At 48.5% G+C, this 21,059-nt stretch overlaps 1 protein-coding gene across 3 annotated transcripts in view; it reads left to right on the forward strand.

Annotated features, from left to right (window-relative positions):
* Positions 1-21,059, forward strand: part of sema3bl (sema domain, immunoglobulin domain (Ig), short basic domain, secreted, (semaphorin) 3bl) — a 176,410-nt gene that overhangs the window by 76,794 nt on the left and 78,557 nt on the right. Inside the window, exons 1-2 of one of the 3 annotated variants that reach the window (XM_038812285.1) lie at positions 993-1,029; positions 4,165-4,325. In XM_038812285.1, the coding sequence (XP_038668213.1) occupies positions 4,191-4,325 (135 nt within the window). In that variant the 5' untranslated portion in view covers positions 993-1,029; positions 4,165-4,190. Of the gene's footprint in view, positions 1-992; positions 1,030-1,822; positions 1,896-4,164; positions 4,326-21,059 lie in introns of those variants that run through there. The other 2 variants (XM_038812284.1, XM_038812283.1) reach the window with 2 other exon arrangements.

Raw genomic sequence — 21,059 nt, forward strand, 5'->3', positions numbered from 1 at the left:
CCTTCTAAATTCCAACGAGTACAGTCCCAGTCTACTCAAGCTCTCCTCATAATCCAACCCCTTCAGCTCTGGAATTAACCTAGTGAATCTCCTCTGCACACCCTCCAGCGCCAGTACGTCCTTTCTCAAGTAAGGAGACCAAAACTGAACAAAATACTCCAGGTGTGGCCTCACTAACACCTTATACAATTGCAACATAACCTCCCTAGTCTTAAACTCCATCCCTCTAGCAATGAAGGACAAAATTCCATTTGCCTTCTGATATCGAAAAGATTGTTTGGCATGATTCAGAAAAGAACAGGGAGGGCTCTAGTGTCCTGGCCAACATTCCTTCACTCGGCTACAAGCTGGCCATTCATTTATTTGCTGTTTATGGGATCTTCAGTGTGTGAAACAGCTGCAGCTCTGGCCTTGAGAATAACAAGCGACTGCCCTTCAAAAATCATTATGTGGTTCTGAAGTACTGTGGAACATTCTCAGGTGCTGTATAAATCCCAGCCCCCTTCCTCTCAGAGCGTTTCACAGACCCCTCTCTTCAGGGCTGTAAGGACCAAATGATAAAATTATCACCTTCACCGCCCAGCCAGTAATCTGACAGAACAAACTCATGGCCCTTTACAGGGCCCACCTCAGGCAATAATCTAACAGAGCAACATCTCGCTCTTTTTCGAGTCCACATCATCTATTCCGTTGACGTTCGGCACTGCCAAAAAAATAAAAAATTCCTTTATTTTTCCCCTGGTTCTTTCCCCAATTATCTGAAATTTGTGGCGTCGGGTTACTCGCCCTATTACCAGTGGAAGCAGTTTTTCCTTCTTCACGCTATCAGTGCCTATTTGTTTGTGACAAGAGATTTGACTGAATGCTGCGATTATAAATGGCCCCAGAGCACTTTATTAGGGAAGTATAATTGAATCGACCAAGCCAAACTGGAACATCTGGCTGGTTTATAACGCAAGTATTTGACCTCAACAGGCCCGTTGTGTCGGAGTACAATACCTTGTTTGTACTTCCGAAGCTGCATTTTAAGTAGGTGCTTCTGTTTTTTGTTAGACTTCCTCACTTAGAAAGAATTGTAAGAGCGAGTAATCAAAGCAGTGAGGTGTAATTATTGTGAGGAAAACCCTCGGGCTTTGGGCTTGAAGCAGGTTTGACGTCGGCTGGAGCCTGGCCACCAGCCATATTTCCAGTACAGTGGGCGAGAAACCAGAGACGAGGAAGAAAGGCAGAGTTTGTTTTAAAACATCACCTTGCGTGTTTTTATTAGGATCTGGTAACAAACGTCACTTGGAGTAACCTTACAGGGTCGTCCCAGAGCGTCAAGACCTTATTTGAAAGACTTGTATAGAATTCAGGATAATGACTGACAGGAACTGCTGTGATGAGGTGAAGACATTTGGATGAAGCCTATGGTTTTCTCAAACCCAGTCATCACCTGGCCTCGTGGGTCGGATTGTTTTACAAAGGGACGGGCCTTTGCAGCATTTCATACCAGCCAATGAGTGGACGGGGCTGAAAGAAGGAAAAGATTATCCAACAGCCACGTATCTGCATTGATTAACGAATCAATTGCTGATTCTTCTTCGGCGATCATTCGCTAACGAGTGTGATTGTCCACCGAAGAAACTCTGTATCACTGGTCATGGGTCCTTGAGTAGCTGATGAGCCCGACCCTGGAGCCTCATCTCTGACCCCACATTTGGCAGGTGTTTCCGGGAGGTGGGATTGGTCCTTGGACTCGAGATCACTGGTGCTCCTTTCTCAGGCTCCTTTTCTGGGCTTCCTCGAGGGCGTCCTCGAAGAATTGTGTGCCTTCAATCAGGAGGTTCCTCCAAGTAGGTCCCTTCTGAGCAAGGGTCTCCCCAGGCATTGGCGTCGATGTTGCATCTCTTGAGGTAAGCCTTCAGGGTGTCTTTGACCCGCTTCCTCCGTCCTCCTCTTGTTCGGGTGCCTTCCTTGAGCTGGTTGAAGATGATTTGCTTTGGCAGTCGGGACTCTGCCATCCTAAGCACATGGCTGGCCCAGCGGTATTTGATGATCGTGGCGTCATTGCTGTTGCCCTTGGCTCCTTCAAGGGTAACGATGTTAGTCTGCCTATCCTCCCAGCTGATGCGGAGAATCTGTCTCAGACAGCGTTGATGCTACCTCTCCAGCCCCTTGAGGTGGCTGCATATAGTCCACGTTTCTGAGCCAAATAGAAGATTTGGGAAGACGACTGCCTTGTACACGAGGGATGAGGAGCAGTAGCAGCTCACACATGTTGGGCGGGATTCTCCATTCCAGCATGCCCGGGCCGCATTCCCAATGGGACAGAGAATCGGGATTCATGGCGGGCGCTGACCTGATCACGACACTCCAACCCTTTGCTGGCGGCAGGACTGAGGTTCGGACCTGCGCGCCAGCGGGTGGATGTAAATGAATGCAACTGGGTCTTAATGATTTATTTGCATTCATTTAGCGGGCCCGGTGCCCTATGTGCCGGCCCTCTGAGGTACTCCTGTCCTCGTGGCCGGGAATCACGTGGGCGTGGATCACTTGTGATCTCTACCAGCATGGCCCTGGCATGGTGGAACTCGGCATGGGCCAAGAGGGTAACCCCCCCCCCCCCCCAAGGTGCATCTCGACAGGGGTCTCTTTTCTGGGTGGGGGTTGTCTGTGTGAGGAGGGAGCTGTCTGTGGGGGGGTGTCTCTTTAGGCAGGTGGTCCCTGTGGGTCCCTGTGGGGGCAGGGCAGATCACCCCCGCACTTGAGGGTGGGGGGACACCAGGCAATCCAAGGGTGGGGGGGAGGGGGTGAGCTGCCTGCAGTCTGAGAGGTGTTGTGGGGGGGGGGGGGGCTGGGGCTGATTTGCAGTGCGGGGGAGGGTCCAGGCTGTGGGACCTTGCTATTGAGCCACCCGCTCAGAATGGTGGCCCAATAGCGGGATTCCTTTGGCAATCCCTCGTATTCCGCACCATTCATAAATTTGCATGGCAAGGAAAACTGAACTGTTTGCTGGTTTGCACTCCCTGGGGGGGGGGTCGTAAACTGGATGCAATTCACCTCTGGCGGGAGATTATGGTCTTCCAACTGGAGAATCCAGGCCATCTTTCAGGACTTGTGGGAGGAAACCGGAGCAAACCCACGCAGACACGTGGAGAACGTGCAAACTCCGCACAGACAGTGACCCAAGCCGGGAATCGAACCTGAGACCTGCCGCCGTGATGCAACAGTGCTAACCGCTGTGTTACCATGCCGCCTTGATTAGACATTTATTTCATTGGGTTTTTTGTGTGTGGGAGCTTGGAGTCCTTAAAATAGATGCGGGGTTTCCAACATTACACTGCACTTCAAAAATACATCAATGCTTGTAAAGCACTTGCGAGAAGCCCTGGGGTCATGAAAGGTCGTATTATAATGGAGGTCTTTTCTCTTTAGACATAACTCTACAAATATTGTGTGTCAGTAGCTGGAGGATTTCGTTTTAAGAGCTGCCAGTGCTTCATTCAGGGGTTTTTGTGCGTTGGAAGAATGACATGACCAAAACAAAGGTCACAAGAATTAAGAACGGGTATTGAAATCCTTGATAACTGGTTTGGAATGGACTTGGGGAACAGGGTAGGATCACAGAGTCCTGTACTTAATGCTTTGTAAATCAGGCTGCCGATATTGTTGCTAAAGTTTGATGAACGTTATCAGGTTTAGATGTTCAGGTTCAGCTTTTTCCTTCTCTTGCTCATGTGGGCACTGAAGTTTTAAAGGGGAATGCAGCATCAGAGGCTGATAAAGAAAAAGGTCTGACAATGGGAATCTATTCTTAGATGGGAATATCGTCATTCGGAATCTCTTTCAGGAGCTGACTCAAGGAAATTGACATATCTGAAATTCATTTTTAATTTGTTATGTTCAAATGATATTATCCTGAGGGTGTTTCAGTAGATTCATTTCTAGCTGGGTGCATCGTACCTCAGTGCCCCATGATGCTGTGTTCATTATCCTCCTAGTTACTTCCACCTAATGGTACCAGGAGGTACTTTATAGTAAAGGGTCAGAGTTGCCCAGCAGTGTCTTTAACAAGAGAAGGTGCAATGACACACTTGGAGACGTTCTAGCCTTCCGACAGTGGATCGAAGGCTTAACAATGATCGACTGGTTGACTGAACACTATTGTTTTCTTTGCTTTAGATCTCTTGGCTGCCAATAGATCGGTTATGTTCTTTGGTTACCGTGGTTTCCTGGATTTCCGTTCAATGTTCCTCGATGAGTACCACGACCGCCTGTTCATTGGAGCCAAGGATGCCTTGTACTCACTCCAGCTGGAACGGGCAAGCATTGACGCGAGAGAGGTAACTCATGTTTTCACTTTGTTGCCCGATCTTCTGGATACTCCAGGACAGAGTGAGGGGCGAGGGGCATAATCTGAGATTTAGAACCAAGGGCATTTCTAAGGGAAACTAGAAAGCACTTTTTCCACCGGAAAAGCAATGAAAATCGGGAATTCTATTCCCCCACTCCCCAAAAGGTTGTGGTCAGTTAGACAGTGTACGCCTTTAAAACACTGGGTAAATGTATCAAAGGGGATGAAGAGTGTGAAAAGGTTTTTTAAAATTAATTTGCAAGATGTGAGCATCGCTGGTTGGACCAGCATTTATTGCCCATCCCTAGTTGCATTTCAGAAGGTGGTGATGAGTTGCCTTCTTGAACCGCTGCGGTCCTTGAGGTGTAGGTACATCCACTGTGCTGCCAGGGAGGGTGTTCCAGGATGTTGCCCCAGCGACAGTGAAGGAGCGGCGATATGTTTCCAAGTCGGGGTGGTGAGCGACTTGGAGGGGAACCTCCAGGTTGTGGGGTTCCCAGGTATCTGCAGCTCTTATCCTTCTAGATGGTAGTGATCGTGGGTTTGGAAGGTGCTGTCTAAGGAACCTTGTGAGTTACTGCAATGCATCTTGTAGATGGTACACACAGCTGCCTCTGTTATCGGAGGTGGAGGGTTTGAATGGTTGTGGGAGGAGGAGCAATCAAGCGGGGCTGCTTTGTCCTGGATTGTGTCGAGCTTCTTGTGTGTTGGAGCTGCACTCATCCAGGCAAGTGGAGCGTATTCCATTACACTCCTGACTTGTGCCTTATAGATGGTGGACAGGCGTTGGTGGGTTCAGGAGGTGAGTTACTCGCTGTAGGATTCCTAGCTTTTGACCTGCCCTGGTATTCACAGTATTAATATGGCTAGTCCAGTTCAGTTTCTGATCACTGGTAACCCCAGGTCAATGGGTTAAGAAGCATTATAAGAAGGTGAAACAAGGCAAGACAGTAACAATAAATGGGACAACAGAGGTGTGTGGAGAAACAGAGAAAGTATAGGACGATAAGCTCATAGATCCTTAAAGGTAGCAGGACTAGTCAATAAGGTGATTATGAATGAATATGACAGACTTTGCTTTATTAATTGAGGCATAGAATGGAGGAGCAGGGAGACCATGTATCCCACACCTTGAGTGCTACGTAGAGTTCTGATCACTATATTACAGGAAAGATGTGAAACTGGAGAAGGTGCTGAGGAGATTTATGAGGATGTTGACAGGTCTATAAAAGTTTAGCTTGAAGGAAAGATTGGATAGGCTGAGGTTGTTTCTTCTTGAACATAGGAGGTGTCATGATATGCAGACATGCTGATCATGATATACAGACAGGCACAGACAGGTAGCGAATGAACACAGAGAACAGGACATGACCAATGAGCAGACAGGACACTCAGGGGTGGTATCTCACTATAAAAGGCACGAGGCACTCACACTCTGGCTCTTTCCACTGATGAACATCTACAGAGTGAGTCAGGGTGTATGTACAGTGTCACACCTCTAGCATGTGGCTAAGAGCTAGTCTGGTTCAGTCAGACAGAGTAACCATACTTAGGTTAGCAGAGAATCGAACTCATAGAGAACTGAGCTAACTGTGCTTCTGGTTCAATAAATCAGATTGAACTAACTTCAAGGTCTGGAGTATCTTTTGGTTAAAGCTGCATCCAGTTGCAGCCTGTGTTATCTCAGAGTACATAACAGGACAGGAGGCTGAGGGGAGATTTAATTGAGGTGTAAAAAATTATGAGAAGTCTAGATAGCATAGCTTTTCAGTAATCCGTAGATGGATTAAAAGGGGGATGAGGAAATAACTTTTCACCCAGTGGTGGTCGGGACCTGGAACTCAGCCTGAATGGCAGAAGCTCTCACCACATTCATAAATGGCCTGGACATTTTCTTGAAGAGCGGGATTATGGACGGAATGCAGGAAGCTGGGATCAGACTGGGCAGTTTCCCATTGACCAGCACAGACACCCCAATGGGCCGAATGGCCTCCTACTGGGTCACAAATTGACAGTGATTTCAATGATGTAGAGAAAATGGAGTTGAGGTGTCGATAAACTGATCACATTGAATTGTGGAACAGGCCCAAGGGGCTGCTGACTTCCTTCTGCTCTGACTAACCCTTTTGAAACGTCCCTTGCTTTACTATAGGGAAGTTGAGGTGGAAGGTCAGGGCCTAAAGAGGAGGTCATGCAGAAGATTGAAGTGAATGGAAAGATAATCATGGAATAATGGTTAAGCGATGCCCAGCTTTGGGCTTTGCCAGTGCATAGAATGGGGTACAAAGAACAAAAAACAGTACAACACAGGAACAGGCCCTTCGGTCCTCCAAGCCTGCGCTGATCATGATATGTCGAAACTAAAACCTTCTACACTTCCGGGGTCCATATCCCACTATTCCCATCCTATTCATGTATTTGTCAAGATGCCTCTTAAACATCTCTATCGTATCTGCATCCACCACCTCCCCCGGCAGCGAGTTCCAGGGACTCATCACCCTCTGTGTAAAAGACTTGCCTCACACATCTCTTCTAAACTTTACCCCTCGCACCTCAAACTTATGTCCCTTAGTAATTGACTTGTCCACCCTGGGAAAAAGTCTCTGACTATCCACTCTGTCAATGCCACTCATAATCTTGTAGACTTCTATCAGGTCGCCCCTCAACCTCCGTCGTTCCAGTGAAAGCAATCCGAGTTTATCCAACCTCTCCTCATTGCTCATATCCTCCAGACCAGGCAACATCCTCGGAAACCTCTTCTGTACCCTCTCCAAAGCCTCCATATCCTTCTGGTAGTGTGGCGATCAGAATTGTACGCAGTATTCTAAGTGTGACCTAACTAAGGTTCTATACAGCAGCAGCATGACTTGCCAATTTTTATGCTCAATGCCCTTACCGATGAAGGCAAGCATTCCGTATGCCTTCTTGACTACCTTATCCACCTGCGTTGCCACTTTCAGTGACCTGTGGACCTGTACACCCAGATCCCTCACCCTGCCAATACTCCTCAGGGCTCTGCCATTTACTGTATACAGTAGTCCCCCGTTATACCGCGCTCCGCAATACCGCGGTTCGCGATATACCGCGGGGGGGGGGGCTTATGGACCCCAACTGTCAGTTGTGTCAATTTCAGCGGCCGGCTCACTTTGATCCGGAGAGGGAAGCTGCTCTCTAACTGAAATAATCAGCCGGCCGCTGAAATTGACACTACCGGCTGCTCTCTCCCTCCAATCCAACTTTTAAGTTTTAATGTTTCTGATTGGAGGGAGAGAGCAGCCGGCAGTGTCAATTTCAGCGGCCGGCTGATTGTTTCAGTGAGAGAGCAGCTTCCCTCTCCGGATCAAAGTGAGCCGGCCGCTGAAATTGACACTGCCGGCTGATTGGAGGGAGAGAGCAGAGAACACAGGAGGAGGTCACACGGGCCTCTGCAAGACCAGCATGGTCTCACATCGCCCCTCCCCTCTGTAGCTGGGGTTCAGGCTGTGGCTGCTGGGGTACAGGCTGTGGCTGCTGGGGTACAGGCTGTGGCTGCTGGGGTTCAGGCTGTGGCTGCTGGGGTACTGTGGCTGCTGGGGTTCAGGCTGTGGCTGCTGGGGTACAGGCCGTGGCTGCTGGGGTACTGTGGCTGCTGAGGTACAGGCTGTGGCTGCTGGGGTACAGGCTGTGGCTGCTGAGGTACTGTGGCTGCTGAGGTACAGGCTGTGGCTGCTGGGGTACAGGCTGTGGCTGCTGGGGTACTGATTGGAGGGAGAGAGCAGCCGGCAGTGTCAATTTCAGCGGCCGGCTGATTGTTTCAGTGAGAGAGCAGCTTCCCTTTCCGGATCAAAGTGAGCCGGCCGCTGAAATTGACACTGTTTTAATTAGATCCACGATGGGGGTTTTAAATTTATTTAAAAAGCTATGCTAGCGCTTCCCATTGTGAGTCTACGGGGGTCTGACCTCTCCCCCCGCCCCCCGTAGACTCACAAGGGGAAGCGCTAGCATAGATTTTTAAATAAATTTAAAACCCCCATCGTGGATATCCGTGGCTCGGATGCAACGCGGGTGGCTGTCTTGGACCCCAACACCCGCGTTATAAAGGGGGACTACTGTAATTCCCAGATCTATTAGACCTTCCGAAATTCATTACCTCACACTTGTCCAGATTAAACTCCATCTGCCATTTCTCCGCCCAGGCCTCCAACCGATCAATATCCTACTGTATCCTCTGACAATCCTCATCACTGTCCTCAAATCCACCAACCTTTGTATCATCCAACAAAGAAGAGGACGACTGGGCTAGAAGGTCCACGCTTTTGAATCTCTATGAAAGAATGATCCGGAACAAATGTTGGTGGGTAATGTTTCAACATTGACAGTGAAGATCTAAAGAGGAGACAGTGTGGAATAATCTACTTTCAGTTTTAAGAAGTGTGAGGAGGAAAGATCACAAGAAAATAATCCAAATGTGCATAATATTGTCAGGGTGTTCCAAAGCAACAATGAATTACCTTCACAAGCCCCTGTTTCTGCAAGACAGACGCAACAACCAATTTCCATATAAAAATGCCTTGAGAGAGGAAATGAGTAGTCAGTCTGTTCATGATGACGTTTGTTGAGGGAGGACTGTTGGCCAGTAGGAGAGATGATAAAAGGCAGGTCGGTAGAAAAAGCTAGCGTATTTCCTTTATATTTCAAAACTGATTTTATTTTTAAAGTCATTTTCTTTATGATTACAGGGATTTAGTAATGTTTGTAGAACGTTCCTGTGTCTGTTTCTGACGAGAAAGGTCCCACAGAATTCAACGACAGCTTTTCGGTTGGCCGAAATAGGAAAATCTGATTTGTTTAAAGTTGTTTCACTTAAAGTCACGCTTCCCAGGAAGGCAAGCAGAACATTCAGCAAGGGATTGATTGCATTATTATTTTCCTGGCACAGCGTGGAGTGTAGGAGTTGGAGCTGCGGCTAGATCCATGTCTGGGCCGCTTCAGAACTCAAAGATGGGCAATGTGCTTGTGATAACAGGAGAAGGCAATAGTCTGGATAGAGTCAGCCCTCGATATAATTGTCGTAATAAATTTGAAAGGAGTAGCCTGATGTGTATACAATCAGTAATGGAATGAAATTGCTACAGAACCAAGTCGCCTCATTGTCAGGCGGATAGCAGTGGTCAGTTCCGATTCAGCTCGAAAGGCAATTTAATAAGACAACAACAACCTACAAACCTTTTAATCTCCACCGAACTAATTAAATAAATCTGGAAATCGGAGTTATTATGGGCGTACTGCTGACATCTTTGACATCGCTTAACGTCCACCAGCAACTGGATATTTGAAGCCCTCGTTCCAGTGCAAGGAAAACGCATAAAGGCCGAAACAATTAGTGATTAGATCAAGACGATTTGACTTGCTACCGTGCTAGTAACGGCTAAAGCTCCTATTTCATGACTAAATGTTATTCCAGTGAGCCAAATAAACATTGCGGGTCAGGGCTGAAATTAATTGAAAATCGCCAAGCTTGCCAGAGTCAATAAGGCAGGAGGCCAGATCGAGTTCTTACACCAAGCTATGAAGTGAGACAAGATCTAGGGGCACCTGGTCACTCTTTGTTGTTACCGTGGTCACGGCAATGTGATGTGGGAGGCGGATTGAGTGCCACAGACCTGTGTTTTTCTCATCTGCTGACCCGACAATGTGAATAGGCCAAGAGGCCCAGCTCGTTTCATCTTTAATCTCTGTTTGTTGGGAACATTTGTCTTTTGCCTTTATTTAGTTGCTTGTTAGCCTAGGTTTGATTAGAATAATTCTTCTCTGAGAAGCTAGGGGCTGGTTTTGTCCTCCCGACACTGGAAAGTCCAAGTACAAACATCAAACAAAGTGCTGGATATTTTGCATGCAAAATGGCCATTCTCCCTCCACCTTTGCACGGCAATTATGGCGTCATTTGTGTTAGGAATGTCAACTGGCCAACAATTTCTAAGAACCTCTGAAGAAATAAGGATGTTTTACTGCAATTGTATAGGGCGTTGGTGAGGCCACAGCTGGAGTATTGTGTCCAGTTTTGGTGTCCTTATCTGAGGAAGGATGTTCTTGCTATGGAGGGAGGTCAGCGAAGGTTTACCAGGCTGATTCTTGGGATAATGGGCCTGTCATATGAGGAGAGACTAAGTCGGTTAGGATTATATTCATTGGAGAAACATATAAAATTCTAACAGGATCAGACAGGGTAGATTCAGAAAGAATGTTCCTGATGTTGGGGGGGGGGGGGGGGGGGGGGGGGGGGGGGGGGGGGGGGGTGGGGGGGGGGGGGGGGGGGGGGGGGGGGGGGGGGGGGGGGGGGGGGGGGGGGGGGGAAGTCCAGGACTAGGGGTCATTGTTTGAGGATAAGGGGTAAACATTTTAGGACTGAGATGAGGAGAAATTTCTTCGCCCAGAGAGTGGTGATTCTGTGGAATGCACTCCCACAGAATGTAGTTGAGGCCAAAACGGTGTGGGATTTCAACAAGCAATTAGATCGGGGCCTCACGGTAGCATGGTGGTTAGCATCAATGCTTCACAGCTCCAGGGTCCCAGGTTCGATTCCCGGCTGGGTCACTGTCTGTGTGGAGTCTGCACGTCCTCCCCGTGTGTGCGTGGGTTTCCTCCGGGTGCTCCGGTTTCCTCCCACAGTCCAAAGATGTGCGGGTTAGGTGGATTGGCCATGCTAAATTGCCCGTAGTATAAGGTTAATGGGGGGATTGTTGGGTTACGGGTATACGGGTTACGTGGGTTTAAGTAGGGTGATCATTGCTCGGCACAACATTGAGGGCCGAAGGGCCTGTTCTGTGCTGTACTGTTCTATGTTCTATGTAATATAGCTCTTGGGGCTAAAGGAATTAAGGGATATGGTGGGGAAGGTGGGATTAGGGTACTGAACTTGATGATCAGCCATGATCATAATGAATGGTGGAGCAGGCTTGAAGGGCTGAATGGCCTCCTCCTGCTTATATTTTCCATGTATCTGTCTATGTATAAAATAAAGCTCTAAGATGTCTGAGGATTTATGCATCCAATTGCAAAAGCTGACCTCCTCGACTAATTTGGGGACGAGAATAATCAAATAGAATAATCATTTTGAATCATAGAATTTACAGTGCAGAAGGAGGCCACTCGGCCCATCGAGTCTGCACCGGCTCTTGGAAAGAGCACCCTACCTGAGGTCCACACCTCCACCCTATCCCCAGAACCCAGAAACCCCACCCAACACTAAGGGTAATTTTGGACACTAAGGGCAATTTAGCATGGCCAATCCACCTAACCTGCACATCTTTGGACTGTGGGAGGAAACCGGAGCACCCGGAGGAAACCCACGCACACACGGGGAGAACGTGCAGACTCTGCACAGACAGTGACCCAAGCCGGGAATCGAACCTGGGACCCTGGAGCTGTGAAGCAATTGTGCTAACCACTATGCTACCGTGCTGCCCAAAGTTGTAGAGCAGCTGCTGAAGTTGATGCAGGTTGGAGAAATTGTTTAAGGTTCTGCGCAGGAAAGGCATCCTCAGCACCTTCCCCATATTAGTCTCCATATATTAGTGGCTGCGCGTATATGCTTAGAACCATTCCGTCTTGCAGCGTAGAATTGGGCTATTTGCCCCTTTTAACTCCACTCTGAATATTCGTTGAGGTGTATCTTCAGTTTTTACGTTTTTATTTTCCCAATTCTTTGTTATTAACACTTGTCCAGCATCAGGGCTTTCTGTCTTAGCCGTGACTCCGTTGATCGCTCTCTTGCCTATTAACCAGATAATGTTAATGAGGTCTGAGGCCCTATTTCAGGCTGGTCGAGCATCTCACCTCAGGTTAGAACATGTGCTCTCCACATGAGGCTCATTTCAGACTCAAAAACAGACCCGGGGCAGTTTCCTCTCTGGTGTTCTGTTTGAGAGCAGCATGATCCAAGAGATGGATTGGAAAGTATTTTTGGGGCTACTGTCACACAACTCAGAAATCAAACATCACTGAAGGAAGCCATTCGACCCATCACACCTGTGCCAGCCCTTTTAAAGAGCTCTCAAATTATTCGTGCTTCCACCCCTCCATTATTCCATTAGATATTGCAAATGTATCTGTTGGATGAGCTTTATTTACTTTTTTCAATCAATATTTTTATTGAATTTTACACTGTACAGGAGATTATTTAGATTGGTATTGTTTACAATTCACATGCTTTGTCTTTTTGGGCACCCCCCCCCCCCCCCTCTTATCCTCCTCTCCCCCACCCTACCAATTCCCCCCCCCCCCCCCCCCCCCCTCACCTTTTCTACTACTCAGGCTCTGTCTCGGGTCCTTTCTTAGAACATAGAACATAGAACACTACAGCGCAGTACGGGCCCTTCGGCCATCGATGTTGTGCCGACCTGTGAAACCATCTGAAGCCTATCTGACCTACACTATTCCATTTTCATCCATATGTCTATCCAGTGACCACTTAAATGCCCTTAAAGTTGGCGAGTCTACTACTGTTGCAGGCAGGGCGTTCCACACCCCTACTACTCTCCGAGTAAAGAAACTGCCTCTGATATCTGTTCTATATCTATCACCCCTCAATTTAAAGCTATGTCCCCTCGTGTTGGTCATCACCATCCGAGGAAAAAGACTCTCACTGTCCACCCTATCTAACCCTCTGACTATCTTATATGTCTCTATTAAGTCACCTCTCAGCCTTCTCCTCTCTAACGAAAACAACCTCAATTCCCTGAGCCTTCCCTCCTAAGACCTTCCCTCCATACCAGGCAACATCCTAGTAAATCTCCTCTGAACCCTTTCCAAAGCTTCCACATCCTTCCTATAATGTGGTGACCAGAACTGCACGCAGTACTCCAGGTGCAGCCGCACCAGAGTTATGTACAGCTGCAGCATGACCTTGTGGTTCCGAAACTCAATCCCCCTGCTTATAAAGGCTAGCACACCATATGCCTTCTTAACAGCCCTATTAACCTGGGTGGCAACTTTCAGGGATTTATGTACCTGGATGCCGAGATCTCTCTGTTCATCTACACTACCAAGAATCTTGCCATTAGCCCAGTACTCTGCATTCCTGTACTCCTTCCAAAGTGAACCACCTCACACTTTTCCGCATTAAACTCCATCTGCCACCTCTCAGCCCAGCTCTGCAGCTTATCTATGTCCCTCTGTATCCTATAACATCCTTCAGCACTATCCACAACTCCACCCACCTTCGTGTCATCTGCAAATTTACTAACCCATCCTTCTACACCCTCTTCCAGGTCATTTATAAAAATGACAAACAGCAGTGGCCCCAAAACAGATCCTTGCGGTACACCACTAGTAACTGAACTCCAGGATGAACATTTGCCATCAACCACCACCCCCCTGTCTTCTTTCAGCTAGCCAATTACTGATCCAAACCGCTAAATCACCTTCAATTCCATACTTCCTTATTTTCTGCAATAGCCTACCGTGGGGAACCTTATCAAACGCCTTACTGAAATCCATATACACCACATCAACAGCTTTACCCTGATCCACCTGTTTGGTCACCTTCTCAAAAAACTCAATAAGGTTTGTGAGGCATGACCTACTCTTCACAAAACCGTGTTGACTATCGCTAATCAACTTGTTCTTTTTAAGATGATTATAAACCCTATCTCTTATAACCTTTTCCAACATTTTACCCACAACCGAAGTAAGGCTCACAGGTCTATAATTACCAGGGTTGTCTCTACTCTCCTTCTTGAACAAGGGGACAACATTTGCTATCCTCCAGTCTTCCGGCACTATTCCTGTCGACAAAGACAACATAAAGATCAAGGACAAAGGCTCTGCAATCTCCTCCCTGGCTTCCCAGAGAATCCTAGGATAAATCCCATCTGGCCCAGGGGACTTATCTATTTTGACATTTTCCAAAATTGCTAACACTTCCTCCTTTTGAACCTCAATTCCATCTAGCCTGGTCGACTGAACCTGAGTGTTCTCCTCGACAACATTGTCTTTCTCCAGTGTAAACACTGACGAAAAATATCCATTTAACGCTTCCCCTATCTCCTCTGATTCCACACACAACTTTCCACTACTATCCTTGATTGGCCCTAATCTTACTCGAGTCATTCTTTTGTTCCTGATATACCTATAGAAAGCCTTAGGGTTTTCCTTGATCCTATCCGCCAACGACTTTTCGTGTCCTCTCCTCGCTCTTCTTAACTCTCCCTTTAGGTCCTTCCTGGCTAACTTGTAACTCTCAAGTGCCCTAACTGAGCCTTCATGTCTCATCCTAACATAAGCCTTCTTCTTCCTCTTGACAAGTGCTTCAACTTCCTTAGTAAACCACGGTTCCCTTGCTCGACAACTTCCTCCCTGCCTGACAGGTACATACTTATCAAGGACACGCAGTAGCTGTTCCTTGAAAAAGCTCCACATTTCGATTGTACCCATCCCCTGCAGTTTCCTTCCCCATCCTATACATCCTAAATCTTGCCGAATAGCATCATAATTGCCTTTCCCCCAGCTATAATTCTTGCCTTGCGGTATATACCTATCCCTGCCCATTGCTAAAGTAAACATAACCGAGTTGTGATCACTATCACCAAAGTGCTCACCTACATCTAAATCTAACACCTGGCCGGGTTCATTACCTAGTACCAAATCCAATGTGGCCTCGCCCCTTGTTGGCCTGTCTACATACTGTGTCAGAAAACCCTCCTGCACACACTGCACAAAAACTGACCCATCTATAGTACTCGAACTATAGTATTTCCAGTCAATATTTGGAAAGTTAAAGTCCCCCATAACAACTACCCTGTTACTCTCGCTCCTGTCGAGAATCATCTTTGCAATCCTTTCCTCTACATCTCTGGAACTATTCGGAGGTCTATAGACAACTCCCAACAGGGTGACCTCTCCTCTACTGTTCCTAACCTCGGCCCATACTGCCTCAGTAGACGAGTCCTCAAGCGTCCTTTCTACCGCCGTAATACTTTCCTTGATTAACAATGCCACACCCCCCCCTCTTTTACCATCTTCTCTGTTCTTACAGAAACATCTAAATCCTGGAACCTGCAACAACCATTCCTGTCCCTGTTCTACCCATGTCTCCGAAATCGGCACAACATCACAATTCTTCCACCGTAGATGTTATTGTCTATCGTTCAACTTGTTTCTGTTCTCATGACTTTGTGGGGGACCCTCTGGCCCTCTGAACGGTCACTCCCTGAATACCCTCCTGATGTTTCCTTGGATTCCTCCCTTGGTGACCCCCCCTCTGTTCCTGTCTGCTTTGGACGGCCCTGGTGGTTCCTATTGAAACCACCGCACCTCCCCCCTCCCTTTCCATCCGTTACTGGCATTAAACAGATCTTGGAACAGGCTGATGAATGGCCCCCATGCTTTGTGGAAGCCATCGTCTGACACTCGTCTGCTGTACTTGATCTTCTCCAGGTGGAGAAATTCCAACAGGTCTGCCAGGCGGGCAGCAGCTGTGGGCGGAGCTGCTGGTCGCCAGCCGAGCAGGATTCTCCAGCGGGCGATTAGGGAAGCAAAAGCCAGGGCGTCGGCCCCCTTCCCAACATGCAGCACTGCCTGTTCCGAAACCCCAAAGTCTGCCACTCTCGGGCACGGCTCCACCCTCACCCCCACAACCTTGGACATCGCCTCAAAGAAGGTTGTCCAGAACCCAAGAAGCCTGGGGCAGGCCCAGAACATGCGGGTGTGGTTGGCCGGGCCTCCCTGGCCCCGTTCACATTTGTCCTCCACCTCCGGGAAGAACCTGCTCATTCGGGTTCTTGTCAGGTGCGCTCTGTGCACCACTTTGAGCTGCATTAGGCTTAGCCTTGCACAGGAGGAGGTGGAGTTGGCCCTGTTCAGCACTTCGCTCCAGAGTCCCCCCCCCCTACTCACATACATAGAAGGTAGGAGCAGGAGGAGAGTTTTTGGCCCTTTGAGCCTGCTCCACCATTCATCACAATCATGGCTAATCATCCAACTCAATCGCCTAATCCTGCTTTCTCCCCATAGCCTTTGACTCATTCTCCCCAAGTGCTATATCTATCTAGCCGCCTCTTGACTATATTCAATGATTCAGCATCAACTACTTCCTGTGGTATTGCATTCCACAGACTCACCACTTTCTGGGTGAAGAAATGCCTCCTCATCTCTGTCTGAAATGTTTTACCCTGAATCCTCAGACTGTGGCCCCTGGTTCTGGACACACCCATCATTGGTAACATCTTCCCTGCATCCACCCTTTCTAGTCCTGTTAGAATTTTCTAAGTCCCTATGAGATCCCCCTCATTCTTCTGAACTCCAGCGAGTTCTGACAGTCCCTGGAATCAGTCTGGTAAACCTTCGCTGCACTCCCTCGAGAGCAAGAACATCCTTCCTCAGAGAAGGAGACCAAAACTGCGCACAATATTTCAGGTGTGGCCTCACCAAGGCCCTGTATAATTGCAGCAACACACCCCTCCTTCTACACTCGAAACCTCTCGCTATGAAGACCAACATACCATTAGCCTTCTTTACCACCTGCTGCACCTGCATGCTTACCCTCAGCGACTGATGCACAAGGACACCCAGGTCCCGCTGCACACTCCCCTCTCCATCTCTAATTCTTCCTCCCATTTCTGTTTTGTTCCGCGGGTCGTTAGCAAATGGAATTCTCTTCCCCAGGAAGCAGTGGAGGCTGAGTCATTGAAAGTATTCAAGGCTGAGATAGACGGATTCTGGTAGACAAGGGAGTCCAGGCTTATGGGGGTGGGGGACAGAGGAAAACGAAATTAAGATCACAACCATGTCAGCCATTACCTTGTTCAATGGCTAGAAAGGCTGAATGACCTATTCCTGCTCCTCAGTTCATTGCCCTACAATGTTTTCCTTTCCAAGTGCATATCCAATTGCCTCATGAAATTTTTGATTCAATCTGCTTCAAAAATGACAACTTGGCATTGTCTCCAACACGATAAAGCCCTGTCGCAAGGGTGTTATTCAACAAAACTTGCCATTGAGCCAGATTGGGAGATCGGTCAGATGCCCAGAAACGTGGCCACAGAGGTATCGTTAAGGAGCGTCTATAAGGAGTGAAAAGGTGGAGAGGTTTTGGTAGAACTTCCGGAGTTTGGGGCTGGGGCAGCTCATGGCACGGCCGCTAATGCTGGAAAAGGGCAAACGGGGATGACAACAAAACCCATCTTTTCAGGCAGTGTATTCCAGATGATCGTATGTCACTATTCCATCAAACACTGCAGAAAGAAGTGTGAAAAAGACTCCACATCTGCAAAGTAATCTCCAAACAAAGGCCAAAATTATCTGCGCTCCTTCAATTCTGACCACTTGCCCATCACTGATTTTTATTGCTTCAGATTTGGCTCTCTGATCGAATACCTTGACTCTGTATCCTCTGGTTAGCAACATCCCCCCCCCCCCCCCCCCCCCCCCCCCCCCCCCCGACACCGCCCCCCAACCCCACGTCAACCCCCCACAACACCCCCCCCCGACACCGCCCCCCAACCCCACGTCAACCCCCCACAACACCCCCCCCCCCCCATGACACCCCCCGACCCACGACACCCGCCCTATGACACCCCCCTTGGCACTTGGCACACCCCAATGAACACCCCCCCCCCCACGACACCCCCCCAACATCATCCTACCATATGACACCCCTCCCCACGACAACCCGCCCACAACATTCCTCCACGACACCCCCACCTCCCTCTCCCCCCACGCATCTACCACCCCGCGGGCGCCGCAACCCCCTCCTCCAAGGGTGGAAACAGTTTCTCCCGAGATCCATCCAATCAAAGCCAATCATAATTGTTGAGGCTGGCAGCCAACCAGGCCGACCCGAAGGTGGATTTTGTAAGTTAAGTCTTTTACGAGGCATTGTAAATGGAACCTTTCCGACAGAGAAGTTTCCAGTGCTTAATGAAACAACGACAAGCAGGTGCTGATCTTGGCCATGGGGTGATGGCGAGCGAGCCAACGGCTATCATAACTAGAGGGTATTATCACATCTGTTGTACACAGCAACAAATCATTCCCTGTTGCACATGAATATACAGAACTCAGGGATATGTTACTGCCAAAGAATGATTCTACAAGAATCAGCTCCGAACGAGTGACTCACAAGATAATGTGGTGGATGGGGGGGGGGGGGGGGATAATAATAGAGCATCAACTTTCTGAAATCAGACCCATTTATATGCAATCATGTGACATTGACAGCGCAGCAACAGGCCATTCAGCCCAGCTGCGTTTGTTTTCCCCATGAGCTTCCCCCCCACTCTGCTTCACCTCATCCCGGGATGAGAGGGTTGTTCCATGGGGCAAGATCATTTGAAATGAGAATTCCAAGGGGCTGGTTTAGCACAATGGACTAAATAGCTGGCTTGCAAAGCAGAACAATGCCAGCAGCGCGCGTTCAATTCCCGCACCAGCCTCCCTAAACAGGCGCCGGAATGTGGCGACTAGGGGCTTTTCACGGGAACTTCATTGAAGCCTACTTGTGACAATAAGCGATTATTATTATTATTAATTCTCTGGTGTTTGGAAGAGCGACGGCGATCTTGTTAAATCCTATGACTTTTTTGACAAGGTAACGCACCTGAAAAGCAGGCTGTGGTTTGAAGTTGCCCGTGGGGGTGAGGACAGGAGCGGGTGTTTCGTTGGAGATAGCGCCCCAGGGTGGCATGTCAATGCCCCGACACCTCTGGGGCACGCTGGAATTCTCAAAGTGAGGACGGGGCGGGAACCCGCTCGCTTACAATTAATGGGTTGTTACAACTGTATCAGGAGCTCGCCAACAGGCTGGGGAGGGCCAGTAGGCAATTTTCAATTTGCAAATCGACGACCCCGAACAGTCTGGAGCACATCACAGCACAGCTGGCCTGTTCAATCCCGGGAATTTTTTTTTTTAAAAGGCGAAAACAGTTGTTTGGAAGTACAGAACTTGAACATTACTGAAAAGAGAGACATGTCGCTGAAGTTTATCATCTTGCACTCATCTGGACAAACACAAGAATGCCAAATTTCGAACAATCACAGCAACGTATAGCCAGATAGGCAGCTGAGTTGGAGCCTCGCTCGCCATGGCGCAACTCAGGCTGTGAAAGTACTTGTCTGGGATGTCTTGTGGTTGTGAGCAGGTGCAATATAAATACAAATGATCTTTTTTCTTTCGTTTGACCAGCCGGATCTAACTGCAGTTCAGGTAAAACCTGCTGGACCTATAACTCCCACTTCCACACGGAACTGACCCATATCCCCATGTCTTTGGGTGGGACAACAACAAATTGCATTTTTGTGGTACCTTTAGTATGATACAATGTCCAAAGGGCGCTTCGCAGGAGCATTATCAAACAAAAATTGACATTGAGCAGATGAACAAACACTCATTTGACGGGATAGGTTTTCAGGAGAGTTTTAAAGGAGGAGCAATGGTGCTATATAATTGCAATTTTTTGTTGTCCCAAGTCATGGGAACATGGGATCAGTTCCGTGTGAAGGTGGGAGCTAGAGGTCCAACAGCCTTTAAAGGACAAGAGAAGGTAGAGAGTTTTGGTGGTGGGGCGGGGGTTGGGGGCGGCGGAATGTCAGAGCTTACCGTGGCCAATGGTGGAGTTATTAAAATCGGGGGGTGGCAGGAGGGGCCAACGTTAGAGGAAAGTGGAGTTCCTGGGGAGTTGTGGGGCTGGAGATAGGAAGGGGTAAGCCCGAGGAGGCAGTGTCGGTCAGCAAGCCCAGGGGTGATGAGCGAAGAAGAATCAGTGCAAGTCCAGGCTAAGGGCAAAAGGGCAGCTGGAAGCTCCACTTTGAGAATGTCTAGGCTCCCGTTATTATAGTCCGACAATCCTCTGTGTCCCAGTGGGAGGGTAAGGGAGGGATTATCCTCTGCCTGCATCTTTCATAGAATTTACAGTGGAGAAGGAGGCCAGTCGGCCCATCAGGTCTGCACCGGCACTTGGAAACAGCACCCTACCCAAGCTCACACTTCCACCCTATCCCCATAACCCAGTAACCCCACCCAACACTAAGGGCAATTTTGGACACTAAGGGCAATTTATCATGGCCAATCCACTTAACCTGCACATCTTTGGACTTGTGGGAGGAAACCGGATCACCCGGAGGAAACCCACGCACACACGGGGAGGACGTGCAGACTCCGCACAGACAGTGACCCAAGCCGGGAATCGAACCTGGGACCCTGGAGCTGTGAAGCAATTGTGCTAACCACTGTGCTACCGTGCTGCCCTTGGCTCAGCTGAGCGCAGTGAAGAGAGGCAAATCGGACTGCGAGGGTGGCACGGAAGGATGTTTGCTCAATTTTCAACCTAATTAAAATAGCTGAACAATCAGTGGACTTCTATCACACTGTGCCAACATATCCCCCTGTGGGTCTCAGCAGTTCCAAATTCCAACAGCCTTCAGCTGCCTTTAAGTTACTAAATCATCCCAAGGTGCTTTACTGCATCGAATCAGCCACTTTCTGTTGGTCTAGGAGCCTCTGTTGGAGTTGAGGGAAGGCATGTCGACCGTCTGACTAACATTTCTGTCTTTTGCACGGTGACTGGAAGGGTGCTATGCGAGTCTAGGGTTCTATCTGTTATCTCGATCCCAAGGCAGTCAGTGAAGTATGAAACTGGACACTAATCCTTTTCTTCATAATGGGTTTATTCACAGAATGCAACATTGCATATGCCAGCCTCCTACTACCACCCCAGGGCTCCAGCAGTCTCTTGAAATAAATGCTTTA

Source organism: Scyliorhinus canicula, chromosome 11 (genome assembly GCF_902713615.1).
Source record: "Scyliorhinus canicula chromosome 11, sScyCan1.1, whole genome shotgun sequence".
NCBI lineage: Eukaryota > Metazoa > Chordata > Chondrichthyes > Carcharhiniformes > Scyliorhinidae > Scyliorhinus > Scyliorhinus canicula.